This window comes from Bubalus bubalis, chromosome 14, assembly GCF_019923935.1.
Source record: "Bubalus bubalis isolate 160015118507 breed Murrah chromosome 14, NDDB_SH_1, whole genome shotgun sequence".
NCBI classification, from domain to species: domain Eukaryota; kingdom Metazoa; phylum Chordata; class Mammalia; order Artiodactyla; family Bovidae; genus Bubalus; species Bubalus bubalis.
This window is the reverse complement of record NC_059170.1, coordinates 48,585,385-48,603,594: the sequence shown is the minus strand read 5'-3', so window position 1 is coordinate 48,603,594 and position 18,210 is coordinate 48,585,385. Positions and strand designations below refer to the sequence as shown.

The 18,210-nt window shown below is 41.4% G+C and overlaps 1 protein-coding gene and 1 long non-coding RNA gene across 3 annotated transcripts in view; one reads left to right on the top strand and one right to left on the bottom strand.

Annotated features, from left to right (window-relative positions):
- LOC102400269 (mitochondrial poly(A) polymerase) overlaps positions 1-1,369 on the bottom strand; it is a 28,040-nt gene extending 26,671 nt beyond the window's left edge. The window contains exon 1 of one of the 2 annotated variants that reach the window (XM_044928042.1): positions 1,147-1,369. In XM_044928042.1, the coding sequence (XP_044783977.1) occupies positions 1,147-1,345 (199 nt within the window). In that variant the 5' untranslated portion in view covers positions 1,346-1,369. The remainder of the gene's footprint in view (positions 1-1,146) is intronic. The other variant, XM_006067776.3, reaches the window with a different exon arrangement.
- Positions 1,370-1,742: 373 nt separating this feature from the next.
- Positions 1,743-12,545, top strand: LOC102400047. The gene is made up of 4 exons (XR_003103220.3): positions 1,743-1,926; positions 5,770-5,847; positions 6,237-7,038; positions 11,409-12,545. It is a non-coding gene; the product is annotated as an uncharacterized LOC102400047 (long non-coding RNA).
- The last annotated feature ends 5,665 nt before the right edge of the window (positions 12,546-18,210 follow it).

Sequence of the window (18,210 nt, the reverse complement as noted above, 5' to 3'; positions counted from 1 at the left end):
TCCCGGCGACCCCATGGACTGCAGCCCACCAGGCTCCTCAGTCCATGGGATTTTCCAGGCAAGAGTACTGGAGTGGGCTGCCATTGCCTTCTCCATAGTCATGTTAAATTATAATAGCTTCTTTGGCAGAAGTCTTACTCAAATTTTCAGTCACTTAAAGAGATTCTAACAGAAGCAGTTTCTACTACACACAATCCAATCAGCATTTCAATGAACTGTCATATTAAGCAATATTTCCCACTCACTGTCAATGAGTCTCTCAAACAGTCTGATGAGGACAGCAACCCTATCATTTATTTTAGGGAAAAACACTTTCCTGGTTTAGCATGTTTTAGAGTTGTTCCCAGAAATAATTTCATATCTTAAAATTCCAGCTCCAAGAAATGGTAAAATCAACATATTTTGTTGAACAGCGGGACTAGAGGTATAAATTAACTCAGCTGCAAACCACTCAGCACCTTGGGCCTCTGTCTACGTCTCTAAAATGGAAACAATTATACATTTCCTGCTAGATTGCTTTAAGAATTGTAAACAGCGTATACGCATCTCTTAGGTTTCAAGAGGGGTGGCTGGACTTCTGAACACACCAACAAATAAACTTAAAACTCCTGCCTGTTCCAGCCCCTGCAGATCTGTTAACCAGGCTGATTTTGTTCAAATTGGCCAGAAGAATAAAGCAAAAGGCAGTAACTTCAGAGGCAGAGCCTCCAGTGGAGGACCAAGGATCCCAGTTACTCATTCATCAAGGCTTCGCTCGGCCTCCATGAGCAACTTGTGAGCATCAAAATCAGTTACATTTGTGAGCTAGGAAGCTACCGAAAAAGGAACTGTGGAATCACTACCATTACTGGCAACAATGTTTCGCCAAACTGTCAAACACTGGCAAATTGCGTTCCTGGCCTGCAAACGAGCCTTGAACGACTTCATTGCTGGACACGGAGTCCCCGAAGGCAGAAATGTCACAAACCCCGCTACGACCACGAGCCACGACGGCGGCTCTAGATTCCCCGAGCGCGGTCAGACGAGGTCGGGACACCTCTCCGATGGCCAAAGGCGCTTCCACAGGTCAAGCGCCCGCCCGCGACTCCAGACTCTTCCTCCTGCCCTGGCCCGAGGCAGATCGCGGCTACAGCCCCAGCACCACACCTGTCTCCGCGCTCCCCGAGGACTGCTCTTCCCTGCTGAGGTCTGCGGCCACCGTTCCTGGGCAACTGAGAAGCCTGCGAAGAGGGCGCTGGACTTGGCTTCTCTGAACGCGCAGGGACAAACGGGTCAACAGCCCCACGCTGCAAGCCGCCATTGTCAAAGCGGCAGAAGCACGAAGGGGCGCCGGGCTTCCGCGCATGCGCGCTGAGGCGAAAAGGATAGGAACCCTAGAGGGTCAAACTAAGCAAAGGACGTTTCCCTTAGATGATAAGATGCGGCTTGAATAAAGATGCCTGAGCTTTCTGACATGTTTTAAATATTTCTACTCTCCCGCGGTTCTCTGAAAAAAGACGCTCAAGAGAACGAGCAGGCGACATACTCTTTTACATTGAAAATAGAACCAGAGACGGGGGCATGAGGAAGAGGCGCTGACTTGGGAATCTAAGAATATAATAAAGTCGACACTTTTTCTTTCCCTGGTGGCTCAGAGGTTAAACCATTTGCCTGGAATGAGGGAGACCCGGGTTCGATCCCTGGGTCGGGAAGATTCCCCTGGAGAAGGGAATGGCAACCCACTCTAGTACTCTTGCCTGGAGAATCCCATGGAGGGAGGAGCCTGGTAGGCTACAGTCCATGGTGTCGCAAAGAGTCGGACACGACTGAGCGACTTCACTTCAATCCCTTGACGTGTGTTGACTTTTTAAATTCTTACAACAGCCCTGTGACGTAAGAACTCTTACTATGCCCATTTATTTATGGGGAAGTTAAGGCTTAGAGAAGGTAAGTAACATTCCTAAAGTTCTACAGCCAGACTGGAATAGAAATAGAAGTAAACCTAGGTCTCACAGTAGGGTTTCCCTTCCTCCCTCCCTCTCTCGCTCCCTCCCTGTCATTTTTTGGTAAAATTTTCATTGCGATTTAATTCATATACTACAAAATACACCCCTTTGCTGCTGCTGCTAAGTCACTTCAGTCGTATCCGACTCTGTGCGACCCATAGACGGCAGCCCACCAGGCTCCCCCGTCCCTGGGATTCTCCAGGCAAGAACACTGGAGTGGGTTGCCATTTCCTTCTCCAATGCAGGAAAGTGAAAAGTGAAAGTGAAGTCGTTCAGTCGTGTCTGACCCTCAGCGATCCCATGGACTGCAGCCTACCAGGCTCCTCCGCCCATGGGATTTTCCAGGCAAGAGTACTGGAGTGGGGTGCCATTGCTACACCCCTTTAGGTGCATCATTCAGTGATTTTTAGTATATTCACGAAAATGGACACCAATCACCGTTATTTTTAGAAACACTTTCATTACCTCCAAAAGAAACCTTGTGCCCCTGTCAGCTACCACCCCTAACCACCACACTCCCCCCAGCACTAAATAACCACTTATCTACTCCGTGTGTCTATGGAACTGCCTTTCTGGACATTTCATATACATGGAATCATATGAGGGTTTTTTTTTTTTTTTTTTTTTTTTTTTTTTTTGGTCACTAGCTTCTTTCACCGGATATGATCATTTCAAGGTTGACCCATGTTGTAGCATCTATCTGCACCTTATTTCTTTCTGTGGTAGAATAATATTCCATTGTGTGACTATGCCACAAGTGGGTATCCAGTCATCACTTCATGGGCCTTTGGGTTGTCTCCACCTTTTTGTTACTATAAATAATGCTGCTATGAATTTTCATGTACAAGTTTTTGTATGAGCATATGTTTTCACTTCTCTTGGATACATACCTAGGAGTGGAATTGGTGGGTCATATGTTTAACTTTTTGAGGAACTGCAGGCTATTTTCCATAGCTGCTGAATCATATTCATTCTCACGACTAGTTTATGAGTGTTCCAGTTTCTCTACATTCTTGTCAATACTCCTTATTATCTGTTTTATTTATTTATTCCATTCTATTTTTGTTCAATAGAATTCTAATTATAAAAAGTTTTTAGACTAAGTATGTCCACACATTAATTTAGCCATTAAAAAATTAAATGTAGAATTCTTGAAGGATAGTGTTTTATTTTTTAAACTGTGTGGTGGGGCTACAATTGTTCATTGGATTAGAATTCTTCTTACCATACACATGTTTATAAATGTTACTTTGTATCTACTCAATATTTAATACAAAGTTACATTCATGTCATTGAGTATTTTCTTGTTAATGACTGCTCTTTTGGAAAGTCCAGTGCATATATATACATTTTGGTCAATAAGTTGGTGATTCTGGTTAGCTGAGGTCAGTTCATTCAGGCTTCTCTATGTCTATCAATAATTTACCCACACATTGCTAAAGAATAGGTAGATGGGGGAGGGAAGGAATGGGAGGTTGGGACTGACAGATGCAAACTATTATATATAGAATGGATAAGCAAAAAGGTCCCATTGTATGGTACAGGGAACCATATTCAACTCCTGTGGTTATTATAGTGGAAAAGAGTATGAAAAAAGAATATATATATATATATATATATATATATATATATATATAACTGAATCATTTTTGCTGAAATTGAAAACCAGCAGAAATTAACACAACATTATAACTCAATTATATGTCAGTTAAAAAATGTTGCTCCCATAGATTCTCTCAAACATGGGTAAAAAGAGCCAAACTTTGAGGTATTATGAATATTTGTTATAGATGGCAGCCTTAATTTATTAAATTACAGAGTTTACCTTCTATTGTGGATTGAATCGCGCCCATCCCATCTAAAGTTATCCTAACCCCCAGGAACTCAGAATGTGACCTTATTTAGAGATAGGGTTATTATAGATGTAATCAGTTAAGATAAGGTCATAGTGAAGCAGGGGCAGGGGCTATAACTGGTGTCCTTATAAGAAGGCAGCCAGGTGAAGCCAGACACACAGAAGAATGACAAGTGATGACAAGGTGGAGACTGGAGAGATGTAGCCAAAAGATGGTTGGCAAGCCACAAAATTCTCCTACAGGCTTCAGAGGGAACACAAACTTGCTAACACCTTGACTTTGGATTTCTGTCCTTCAGAATGGTGAGACAATACATTTCTTTTATTTTAAGCCACCTAAATGGTGCTATCTGATGAGGAGGGAAATTAGGCGCTGAGGGGCATAGAAATGAGAGACTTTTAGCATTTAGCATTTTTAAAATTAATTCATGAGTTTGGTTGCCTCGGGTCTTAGTTGCGCCGTGTGGGATCTCCGTTGCATCATGAGACTCTTCTGTTAATAGAGTACCTACTCTTAGTTGCTTTGAGATGTGTGGGATCCTAGTTCCCTGACCAGGGATTGAACCTGCATCCCCTGCATTGCAAAGTGGATTCTTAACCACTGGACTACCAAGGAAGTCCCAGCATTTAGTATTTTTTTTTAAACAAACAGGTATTATTTTTATCACTAAAAAGAAAAAGGAATCCTTTACAGATGGAAAGCCAATAGAAAACGAATATGGAAATTCTTAAATCGTGTCTACATTTCATATGCCACACAATGCTTTTTACATGTTAAGCTTGTCTTTGATAAAATGTGAAAGTGTGTGATTTAAGCCTCTAGAGGGCATATATTCAGTGGTGCTCATGTAATTATTAACTCCACACTCTTACTCTAACAAGTATTCCAATTCAGAGGATAAATTATCTGGCTACCTTACTAATGGCCTTTCAGTTCGTGGTTTCCTGTTCAAGTCATCAAGAAGGATTTTCATGTTCAAAGCTGAGTATGTCAACTAAGAACAGCTCAGCAAGCAGAAGTGCAAAAGGAAGCTTTACTAGCAGAGAAAAGCAAACTTACAACCACTGGGATTTTGAAAGGCATGAGCTATCACAGTCTTACAATTGCTGAGAAATTATGTTTTTTATCTATAAAATCATGAAAATGTCCATTCTCTACAATATTTATATTTTTGCTGCTGTAGAAAAATAACTATTTTCCTCACTGCTGCTGCTGCTGCTAAGTTGTGTGCTAAATTACAGTCAGCCTTCTATGTCCATGGGTTCCACATCTGCAGATTCAGCCAACCTCAGAAGGAAAACATTTGAAAAATAAAATTCCTGAAAATTCTAAAAAACCAAACTTGAATTTTCCCCACGAAGACAACTATATAACATTTGCTTTGTATTAGGTATTATAAGAAATCTACAGATGATTTAAAGCACAGTTGACTTGAACAACATGGGTTTAAACTGCATGAATCTACCTACATGTAAATTTTTTTCAATAACTATATTGGAACATATTCTGGAGATTTGTGACAATTTCAAAAAACTTACAGATGAAATCTATAGCCTGGCCTGGAAATATATATAACAAAAAAGGTTATGCTATGAATGCATAAAATATATTCAGATATTAGTGTATTGGTTTCCCAGGTGGCTCAGCGATAAAGTATCTGCCTGTCAATGAAGCAGAAGCTAAAGATGCATGTTTGATCTCTGGGTCATGAAGACTCCCTGAAGAAGGAATGGCAACCCACTCTAGTATTCTTGCCTGTAAAATTTCATGGATAGGAGAGCCTGGCGGGGTACAGTCCATGGGGTTGCAAAGAGTAGGACACGACTGAGTAACTGAGCACTCATTCACAGTGTATCCTTACGTAGGCATAAGGTGAGTGATATTTACTATAAAATTAATAATGGGTTACTTTCCTTGTTGTTTTACAGCTTTGCTTTCAAAGAATTTCATTACTGTATAGTATCCCTCTCATAATCAGAGAAGCTGTGTATCAGCTATCATCATAGGTAAGTGGTTTTTTAAAAAATGTAGCAATGCTTCCAATACAGTATTATGAATATGACTAACACTCAATGCCATAAAATTTTATAATGATTCATTCATTTGTGTACATGAATTGTGGAACAATCTTATCCATGACATGAGGCAACCATAAAGTTATCAATGCATTATTTGTTATAACTATAAATAAACAAATTTCCTTTTCACATTATCTTTTCATTTGTGATGGCTAGTGTTAGTAATATGTATGACATCTACCGTGTTTTGTACCATCTATGACAATATTGACATAGGTACTGACACAATGACTCATAAACAGATGATGTATGGATAAATATAACACAGTACCTGTATTTTCCTTATGATTTCCTTAATAACATTTTCTTTTCTCTAGCTTGTTTTATTGTAAGAATACACTCTATAAGGGTGGAAGAGGATGAGATGGTTAAATAGCATCGCCAACTCAATGGACATGAACTTGAGCAACCTCTAGGAGACAATGGAGACCAGGGAAGCCTGGCATGCTACAATCTACAAGGTTGCAAAAAGTCAGACACGATTTAGTGACTGAACAACAACATACAGTATAATATATAAAACATACAAAATATGTGTTAATTGACTGTCTATGCTATTGGTAAAGCTTCTGGTCAACAGTATGCTTTAGTAGTAAAGTTTTGGAGGAGTTCAAAGTTATCTGTGGATTTCCTACTGCATGGGAGTCAGCACCCCAATCCCCTACATATGGGAGGATTTGTGTATGTTATATGCAAATACTATGCCATTTTATATAACAGACTTGAGCATCTGTGGATTTTTGAATCTGCAGGGATCCTGGAACCAATGCCCCAAGGATACTGAGAGAGGTTGTAGTTTACTTTCCCTCTCAAATCATGTTTGAGTAAAATCAGCAATCCATGATTCTCATCCCCAATTGCCAAAGATTCCTGCCCTCCCATCTATGAGGCCCAGGGATGACACTGGAGACTGAAGCTGTCCTTTAACAAATGCTTCAGTGTTCCATCAAAGGTGCAACTGCAAGCTTTCACTGCCTTCTTGGCATCACAGCATCGGATCAGGAGAGACCCTGGTGGAGAAATGCTGAGTCTACAAAATGGTCCACTTCACCCAGCTTTTCACCTCTCAGCAGCAAGGAAAGCTCATAATCCCCTTTCACTTGCTTCAGACTAGCCCAGGTAGGAAGATTTACTTCTCTATCAGCAAACAGAAATTTATACTCAGTTCAGTTCAGTTCAGTTCAGTCGCTCAGTCATGTCCAACTCTTTGTGACCCCATGAATCACAGCACGCCAGGCCTCCCTGTCCATCACCTACTCCCGGTGTTCACTCAGACTCACGTCCATCGAGTCAGTGATGCCATCCAGCCATCTCATCCTCTGTCGTCCCCTTCTCCTCCTGCCCCCAATCCCTCCCAGCATCAGAGTCTTTTCCAATGAGTCAGCTCCTTGCATGAGGTGGCCAAAGTACGGCAGTTTCAGCTTTAGCATTATTCCTTCCAAAGAAATCCCAGGGCTGATCTCCTTCAGAATGGACTGGTTGGATCTCCTTGCAGTCTAAGGGACTCTCAAGAGTCTTCTCCAACACCACAGTTCAAAAGCATCAATTCTTCGGCGCTCAGCTTTCTTCACAGTCCAACTTTCACATCCATACATGACCATTGGAAAAACCATAGCCTTGACTAGACAGACCTTAATTGGCAAAGTAATGCTCTGATTTTCAATATGCTATCTAGGTTGGTCATAACTTTTCTTCCAAGGAACAAGCATCTTTTAATTTCATGGCTGCAGTCACCATCTGCAGTGATTTTGGAGCCCAGAAAAATAAAGTCTGACACTGTTTCCACTGTTTCCCCATCTATTTCGCATGAAGTGATGGGACCAGATGCCATGATCTTTGTTTTCTGAATGTTGAGCTTTAAGCCAACTTTTTCACTCTCCACTTTCACTTTCATCAAGAGGCTTTTTAGTTCCTCTTCACTTTCTGCCATAAGGGTGGTGTCATTTGCATATCTGAGGTTATATTTCTCCCGGTAATCTTGATTCCAGCTTGTGCTTCTTCCAGCCTAGCGTTTCTCATGAGGTACTCTGCATTTAAGTTAAATAAGCAGGGTGACAATATACAGCCTTGACGTACTCCTTTTCCTATTTGGAACCAGTCTGTTGTTCCATGTCCAGTTCTAACTGTTGCTTCCTGACCTGCATATAGGTTTCTCAAGAGGCAGGTCAGGTGATTTGGTATTCCCATCTCTTTCAGAATTTTCCACAGTTTATTGTGATCCACACAGTCAAAGGCTTTGGCATAGTCAATAAAGCAGAAATAGATGTTTTTCTGGAACTCTCTTGCTTTTTCCATGATCCAGCAGATGTTGGCAATTTGATCTCTGGTTCCTCTGCCTTTTCTAAAACCAGCTTGAACATCAGGAAGTTCATGGTTCACGTATTGCTGAAGCCTGGCTTGGAGAATTTTGAGCATTACTTCCCTAGCGTGTGAGATGAGTGCAATTGTGCAATAGTTTGAGCATTCTTTGGCATTGCCTTTCTTTGGGATTGGAATGAAAACTGACCTTTTCCAGTCCTGTGGCCACTGCTGAGTTTTCCAAACTTGCTGGCATATTGAGTGCAGCACTTTCACAGCATCATCTTTCAGGATTTGAAATAGCTCAACTGGAATTCCATCACCTCCACTAGCTTTGTTCGTAGTGATGCTTTCTAAGGCCCACTTGACTTCACATTCCAGGATGTCTGGCTCTAGGTGAGTGATCATACCATCGTGATTATCTGGGTCGTGAAGATCTTTTTTGTACAGTTCTTCTGTGTATTCTTGCCACCTCTTCTTAATATCCTCTGCTTCTGTTAGGTCCATACCATTTCTGTCCTTTATCGAGCCCATCTTTGCATGAAATGTTCCCTTGGTATCTCTAATTTTCTTGAAGAGATCTCTAGTCTTTCCCATTCTGTTGTTTCCTCTATTTCTTTGCATTGATCGCTGAGGAAGGCTTTCTTATCTCTCCTTGCTATTCTTTGGAACTCTGCATTCAGATGCTTATATCTTTCCTTTTCTCATTTGCTTTTTGCTTCTCTTCTTTTCACAGCTATTTGTAAGGCCTCCTCAGACAGCCATTTTGCTTTTTTGCATTTCTTTTCCATGGGGATGGTCTTGCTCCCTGTCTCCTGTACAATGTCACGAACCTCATTCCATAGTTCATCAGGCACTCTGTCTATCAGATCTAGTCCCTTAAATCTATTTCTCACTTCCACTGTATAATCATAAGGGATTTTATTTAGGTCATACCTGAGTGGTCTAGTGGTTTTCCCTACTTTCTTCAATTTCAGTCTGAATTTGGCAATAAGGAGTTCATGATCTGAGCCACAATCAGCTCCTGGTCTTGTTTTTGTTGACTGTATAGAGCTTCTCCATCTTTGGCTGCAAAGAATATAATCAATCTGATTTCAGTGTTGACCATCTGGTGATGTCCATGTGTAGAGTCTTCTCTTGTGTTGTTGGAAGAGGATGTTTGCTATGACCAGTGCATTTTCTTGGCAAAACTCTATTAGCCTTTGCCTTGCTTCATTCCATATTCCAAGGCCAAATTTGCCTGTTACTCCAGGTATTTCTTGACTTCCTACTTTTGCATTCCAGTCCCCTATAATGGACATCTTTTTGGGGTGTTACTTCTAAAAGGTCTTGTAGGTCTTCATAGAACCTTTCAACTTCAGCTTCTTCAGCATTACTGGTTGGGGCATAGACTTGGATTACTGTGATATTGAATGGTTTGCCTTGGAAATGAACAGAGATCATTCTGTCGTTTTTGAAATTGCATCCAAGTACTCCATTTCGGACTCTTTTGTTGACCATGATGGCTACTCCATTTCTTCTGAGGGATTCCTGCCTGCAGTAGTAGATATAATGGTCATCTGAGTTAAATTCACCCATTCCAGTCCATTTTAGTTCGCTGATTCCTAGAGTGTCGACGTTCACTCTTGCCATCTCCTGTTTGACCACTTCCAATTTGCCTTGATTCATGGACCTAACATTCCAGGTTACTATGCAATATTGCTCTTTCCAGAATTGGCCCTTGCTTCTATCACCAGTCACATCCATAACTGGATATTGTTTTTGCTTTGGCTCCATCCCTTCATTCTTTCTGGAGTTATTTCTCCACTCTTCTCCAGTAGCACATTGGGTACCTAGCGAGCTGGGGAGTTCCTCTTTCAGTATCCTATCATTTTGCTTTTCATACTGTTCATGGGGTTCTCAAGGCAAGAATACTGAAGTGGTTTGCCATTCCCTTCTCCAGTGAATTTATACTAAATTTATACTAACTTATACTAATTCCACTCATCTTTTCATTCTTTGTTTAAGACCAAAGAGCCAACCTCATAGCTGTTTCTCTAAGCTCTGCCTAGCACTTTGTATGAGGGCAGACCCTGGCTAGTAACCTGAGATCAGGCAAAAGCATCAGGAGGTGTGAGAAAAGTACTAGCCTGATGAGTCAGGAAGCTGGATTCTGGTCCTGCCTCTTCCAGAAACCTGCTATGTGTATCCTCAGAAGAGAAACTCAAATTCTTTTGTCATTTCCATCTTGACAGACTTTATTTTCTTGGGCTCCCAAATCACTGCAGACAGTGACTGCAGCCATCACATTAAAAGATGCTTGCTTGAAAGAAAAGCAACTTAGCATATTAAAAAGCAGAGACATCACCTTGCGTACAAAGGTCCATCCAGTCAAAGTTATGGTCTTTCTAGTAATCATGTGTGGATGTGAGAGTTGGACCATAAAGAAGGCTGAGTGCCAAAGAATTGATGCTTTCGAACTGTGGTGCTGGAGAAGACCCTTGAGAGTCCCTTGAACTGCAATCCTAAAGGAAATCAACCCTGAATTGGAAGGACTGATGCTGAAGCTGAAACTCCAGTACTTTGGCCACCTTATGTGAAGAGACGAGTCACTGGAAAAGACCCTGATGATGAGAAAGACTGAAGGCAGGAGGAGGGGGCGATAGAGGATGAGATGGTTGGGTGGCATCAAGGGATCTTCTCTCGCGTCACAACTCCAAGACTTAGAATTCAGTTAAGACATATTCCCTTAAAATTCTGAGCCAGTACTGCATGGTGCTATGATGTTTATATCAAGAGTAAACTGTGTTTCTGCTCTCAGGGAGTCTAGCTTCTGCTGAGGCGATCAGACTAGTTGATAGGTTAAGTAGCATCCAGCAGTAAATGCTGGAAGGGAAAGCAAGCATGAAGCAGATGTTCCCCAAAAGACATGGTGTGTTGTGAGGAAGGGGTGGGCCACAGGAATAGACAAGCACGGTACACGAACACTCTCTCTCTCTCAAGACTGTGAGCAGCTTGCTGTTATAAGAATTGTGACTCAATCACCATTGTTCCTCTAGCACTAAGAACATAATAGGTTCACAATTCATCGAATTATGAACCAAAATTTTAAAACACTTGTGCTAACACAGGGCATCTACTTGTAAACTGGCATATTACTTTTCATTTCCATTTGGTTTAATTGTCACTCTTTTCCATTTGCTCCATTACAGAAATTTCACTATAATTTTATATGTCTGAAGACAAAGAATTTGTTAATCTTCTACCAATTTGGAATTAAGATAATTTGGACAGAGATGAGACTAAAGTTACCTTTCCGTTGTTTATGAAACTGGACTTTGCAATGAAAATTAAATGTCAACTATGTGTGAATTTCTTTGAACCAGTTGAATTTTAGAAATGTTCTTCAGATAGTTTGTCTATACTTCTCAGAAATATAAATCCATATAACCTCTGATCCAGCAATTCTAGAAATGTATAGTAGAGACATACTTGCTCTTAGTGGAAGAAGTAATAAATGACCTAAATGAAAGAGGAGGCTCTTTATCTACTGATCTGGAATAATCTTCAAGATACATTGCTAATTCAATATCCTGTAATAAACCTTAACGGAAAAGAATATGAAAAAGAAGATATCTCTGGAACTGAGTCATTTTGCTATATATCAGAAACTAACACAGCATTGTAAATCAGCTATACTTCAATTTAAAAAAGTTTTAAAGAGAGATACATTATTAAAATTGTAAGTAGAGCAACCAGTGGGTAGGACACTAAACACACCCATTTGCTGGTGTGTGTGCAGACTACCTCTGGAAGGATACACAGAAAATCTGGTAGCCTTGATTGATTTTGGAGATGAGACTGAAAGGCTGGAAGACAAGTATGGAAGGCGGATTTTTTTTTTTTTTCTTTTTTTTTTGCCTTGTGTAGCTTTTGATCTTTTAAACATTTTTAAACATTGTAACTCTAAATTTGATTTTAAAGATTCAAAACACTTGTTCATTAAAAATATGAATTATCTCATATCTATAGCTTGCCTCTGAGGAGATTAATTGAGGATCTAATGGAGCTGTGGGGGGGTTGGGGGGGAGACAACTTACTTTCATTGTCTGCCTTTCACATCTTTACTTTTTTTTTTTTTAACCATGTGTATCTAGGGGGAGAAAGGAAGTATGTACCTTTAAGCATTTTAGATCTTCCATATAACTTGGTATTTGAAGTTATTATATACATTCTTAAATACTACATTGAAAAAAATCTTATAAAGTTTTAAAATTACATATTCTAAATTTATTCCAATTCAAACTGACCTTTCACATCCATATGATTTTGATGGTTTTGATGGTTTATGGCCATTTTTCAACTGTTACTTGAGGTTCTGTAGTTCTAGATGCTGTCTACTTAAAAAAGTAAAAGCTTCTTTTAAAAACATATTCTCTTACTGACAATCCTACTTGCAAGGCAGCAAAGGAGACATAGGCATTCTGGACACAGCAGCGGGGAAGGAGAAGGTGGGATGATATGAGAGAATAGCATTGGAACATACACATATACATTACCCTATCTAAAATAGATAGCTGGCAGGAATTTGCTGTATGATACAGGGAACCCAAAAGCCAGCGAGGGATAAGAAGGGCAGGGAGGTGGGAGAGGGGTTCAAGAGGGAGGGGACATGTGTGTACCTAATGCTGATTGATGTTGGTGCTTGGCAAAAAGCCATCACAATATTGTAATTTTAATCCTCCAATTAAAAAAATTTTTTTAATTCATATTCTCTTTTAGTTAATCCTTTTGAGTAGATTGTAGACACCAGACAATTAAGGTCGACATGGTATTATGTGAAACACAATCGATGAAATGTGAAAATCAATCACCTGACAAGCCAGTTGTTATGTATATTCAATGTGCTCATTATATAAACTCCAGGCTGCATCAGAGGGTCTTTGGGGGTAGTTACAGCCCCACTAAACCACTCACTAAAATTCAGTATCAGAATTTGTCGGGGTTTATAAGGGACAATTGCACTCATCTCACATGCTAGTAAAGTAATGCTCAAAATTCTCCAAGCCAGGCTTCAGCAATACGTGAACCATGAACTTCCTGATGTTCAAGCTGGTTTTAGAAAAGGCAGAGGAACCAGAGATCAAATTGCCAACATCTGCTGGATCATGGAAAAAGCAAGAGAGTTCCAGAAAAACATCTACTTCTGCTTTATTGACTATGCCAAAGCCTTTGACTGTGTGGATCACAATAAATGGTGGAAAATTCTGAAAGAGATGGGAATACCAGACCACCTGATCTGCCTCTTGAGAAACCTATATGCAGGTCAGGAAGCAACAGTTAGAACTGGACATGGAACAACAGACTGGTTCCAAATAGGAAAAAGAGTAAGTCAAGGCTGTATATTGTCACCCTGCTTATTTAACTTATATGCAGAGTACATCATGAGAAACGCTGGACTGGATGAAGCACAAGCTGGAGTCAAGGTTGCCAGGAGAAATATCAATAACCTCAGATATGCAGATGACACCACCCTTATGGCAGAAAGTGAAGAGGAACTAAAAAGCCTCTTGATGAAAGTGAAAGTGGAAAGTGAAAAAGTTGGCTTAAAGCTCAACATTCAGAAAACGAAGATCATGGCATCTGGTCCCATCACTTCATGGGAAATAGATGGGGAAACAGTGGAAACAGTGTCAGACTTTATTTTTCTGGGCTCCAAAATCACTGCAGATGGTGACTGCAGCCATGAAATTAAAAGACGCTTACTCCTTGGAAGAAAAGTTATGACCAACCTAGATAGCATATTCAAAAGCAGAGATTTTACTTTGCCAACAAAGGTCTATCTAGTCAAGGCTATGGTCTTTCCAGTGGTCATATATGGATGTGAAAGTTGGACTGTGAAGAAGGCTGAGCACCGAAGAATTGATGCTTTTGAACTGTGGTGTTGGAGAAGACTCTTGAGAGTCCCTTGGACTGCAAGGAGATCTAACCAGTCCATTCTGAAGGAGATCAGCCCTGGGATTTCTTTGGAAGGAATGATGCTAAAGCTAAAACTCCAGTACTTTGACCACCTCATGCAAAGAGTTGACTCATTGGAAAAAACTGTGATGCTGGGAGGGATTGGGGCAGGAGGAGAAGGGGACGACAGAGGATGAGATGGCTGGATGGCATCACTGACTTGATGGACGTGAGTCTGAGTGAACTCCGGGAGTAGGTGATGGACAGGGAGGCCTGGTGTGCTGCGATTCATGGGGTCGCAAAGAGTCAGACACGACTGAGCGACTGAACTGAACTGACTGATAAGGGACACACGTAATTGCCAAAGTGCTGTCTCATGGTTATATTGTGCAAGGAGATCCACTGTTCTTTGTGGTTTCTGTAGAAATGATGACTAACTTTCCACAGTTCACGTGTACCTATGAGGTCATCATCTATCAACATTTAAAATAATCGCTCAGATCTTTCTCTTCAGGTCGGCAGTGCCCATTACCCCTTAACTTGAGTCTGTCTGTCTCAGGTCGTTCAAGAATCCCAGGAACATGCTTCTGCCAGGGGACAGTCTGGTCAGGGAACACCACGAGAAAGGAACACAGGAATCTCATCGTTTCTGGCAACGCAGGCCTTCTTTCTGCAGCTGCTGTTTCTAATATGGCCACACGGGGTCACTGTTGGACCCTGGTGATTTCACAGTGCTTCGAGGACAGGTCCACGACGGGCCCCCTTAGTAGGGTGTCAGCTTAGTGATGGTGAGTAGTTTAGTCGCTAAGTCGTGTTTGTGTCCGACTCTTGCGGCTCCATGGACAGTAGCCCGTCAGGCTCCTCTGTCCATGGGATTTTCCAGGCAAGAATACTGGCTCCTGCTGCTGCTGCTAAGTCGCTTCAGTTGTGTCCGACTCTGTGCGACCCCACAGATGGCAGCCCACCAGGCTCCCCCGTCCCTGGGATTCTCCAGGCAAGAACACTAGAGTGGGTTGCCATTTCCTCCTCCAATGCATGAAAGTGAAAAGTCAAAGTGAAGTTGCTCAGTCGTGTCCGACTCCCGGCGACCCCATGGACTGCAGCCTACCAGGCTCCTCAGTCCATGGGATTTTCCAGGCAAGAGTACTGGAGTGGGGTGCCATTGCCTTCTCCGTGGGTTTCCATTTCCGTCTCCGGGGGATCTTCCGGATCCAGGACTCGAACCTCAGTCTCCTGCAAGCAAGCGGATTCCTGCTTTGCATTGGATTTGTTACCGACTGAGCTACGAGGAAAGCCCAGTTTGAATGTCCCAGTAAAATAGCTTACCTTCACTGTGAACTCACTATGGCCCAGTACTGTATGCTGTCTACTTGTATCATTTTATTTAAACCTCACAACATGCCTGTGTTAAAAAACAAAATGCCACCGAGTAAAACTGAAGATCTCATTGGTTTTATTCAGTGATTCGGAAACAGAGCAGCACCTCACCTTGCATCTAAAAGGCACTCCAAGGGGTGGTACCAAATGGACGGTTTCTATGAAAGAAGGATGGGGCAAGGGAACTGTTAGTAAAAAGAAAGGAAAAGATTATTTGAGGCCCAGACACTTATGGAGTGGGAGGGGAAAGGGAGTTTATCACACAGCTGGCCTCCTCCCCCTTTCGAGGTGGGGAGGGGAGTGGAAAGGGCCCATGTGACCGATGATGTCATTAGTACTGACCAGAAAATTCCAGACTGGTTGATTAAGATTACATTTCTAGTGGAGGTTGAAACTGCAAATAGGAGAGCCATTAAGTCTAGGCCTGATATCCTTCTGGGATGTGCTGCCTTTGTGGGCCTGTGGTTTTTCTCTGTAACACCTGTGAATTTTATCATTATTCTCATTTGATCTATGCAAAAACCGAGATGCAGAAAGGTTAAGTAGAATGACTAAGAATCCTTTGGCGAGCCTAATCCAGATTTGACTTTCTCAAGTCCAACCTTTAAATACCATTCTTGCTTTTTGACCTTAGCAATTTCACTTTTAGCAGTCTATCCTAATTAGAGGTGAACACAAAGGGTTACATACAAAAATATTTGATGCCGTATATAATGGTAAGCCTCTTATCCTTCTCCATCAGAGGGCAGACAGACTGAAAACCACCATCACAGAAAACTAACCAATCTAATCATATGGACCGCAGCCTTGTCTAACTCAATGAAACTATGAGCCATGCCGCGTAGGGCCACCCAAGATGGATGGGTCATGATGGAGAGTTCTGACAGAATGTGGTGCACTGGAGCAGGGAAAGACAAACCACTTCAGTATTCCTGCCTTGAGAACCCCATGAACAGTATGAAAAGGCAAAAAGATAGGACACTGAAAGATGACCTCCCCAGGTCGGTAGGTGCCCAATATGCTACTGGAGAAGAGTGGAGAAATAACTCCAGAAAGAATAAGAGATGGAGCCAAAGCAAAAAAAACTCCCAGTTGTGGATGTGACTGGTGATTGAAGTAAAGTCTGATGCTGTAAAGAGCAATATTGCATAGGAACATGGAATGTTAGGTCCAAAAGTCAAGGCAAACTGGAAGTGATCAAACAGGAGATGGCAAGAATGAGCATCAACATTTTAGGAATCAGCGAACTAAAATGGACTGGAATGGGTGAATTTAACTCAGATAACCATTATATCTACTACTGTGGGCAAGAATCACTTAGAAGAAATGGAGTAGCCATCATAGTCAACAAACGAGTCCGAAATGCAGTACTTGGATGCAATCTCAAAAACGACAGAATGATCTCTGTTAGTTTCCAAGGCACACCATTCAATATCATGGTAATCCAAGTCTATGCCCCAACCAGTAATGCTGAAGAAGCTGAAGTTGAAAGGTTCTATGAAGACCTACAAGACCTTCTAGAATTAATACCCCAAAAAGATGTCCATTATAGAGGACTGGAATGCAAAAGTAGGAAGTCAAGAAACACCTGGAGTAACAGGCAAATTTGGCCTTAGAGTACAAAATGAAGCAAGGCAAAGGCTAATAGAGTTTTGCCAAGAAAATGCACTAGTCATAGCAAATATCCTCTTCCAAAAACACAAGAGAAGACTCTACACATGGACATCACCAGATGGTCAACACCCAAAACAGATTGATTATATTCTTTGCAGCCAAAGATGGAGAAGCTCTATAACAATACCGGGAGTTGACTGTGGCTCAGATCATGAACTCCTTATTGCCAAATTCAGACTGAAATTGAAGAAAGTAGGGAAAACCACTAGACCATTCAGGTATGACTTAAATTGAAGTGAGATTTAGATTTAAATCAGTGGAAATGAGAAATAGATTTAAGGGGTTAGATCTGATGGACAGAGTGCCTGATGAACTATGGACAGAGGTTCATGACATTGTACAGGAGACAGGGATCAAGACCATACCCAAGAAAAAGAAATGCAAAAATGCAAAATGGCTGTCTGAGGAAGCCTTACAAATAGCTGTGAAAAGAAGAGAAGCAAAAAGCAAAGGAGAAAAGGAAAAATATAAGCATCTGAATGCAGAGTTCCAAAGAATAGCAAGGAGAGATAAGAAAGCCTTTCTCAGTGGTCAGTGCAAAGAAATAGAGGAAAACAATAGAATGGGAAAGACTAGAGATCTCTTCAAGAAAATTAGAGATACCAAAGGAACATTTCATGCAAAGATGGGCTCAATAAAGGACAGAAATGGTATGGACCTAACAGAAGCAGAAGATATTAAGAAGAGGTGGCAAGAATACACAGAAGAACTGTACAAAAAAGATCTTCACGACCCAGATAATCACGATGGTGTGATCACTCACCTAGAGCCAGACATCCTGGAATGTGAAGTCAAGTGGGCCTTAGAAAGCATCACTACGAACAAAGCTAGTGGAGGTGATGGAATTCCAGTTGAGCTATTCCAAATCCTGAAAGATGATGCTGTGAAAGTGCTGCACTCAATATGCCAGCAAATTTGGAAAACTCAGCAGTGGCCACAGGACTGGAAAATGTCAATTTTCATTCCAATCCCAAAGAAAGGCAATGCCAAAGCATGCTCAAACTC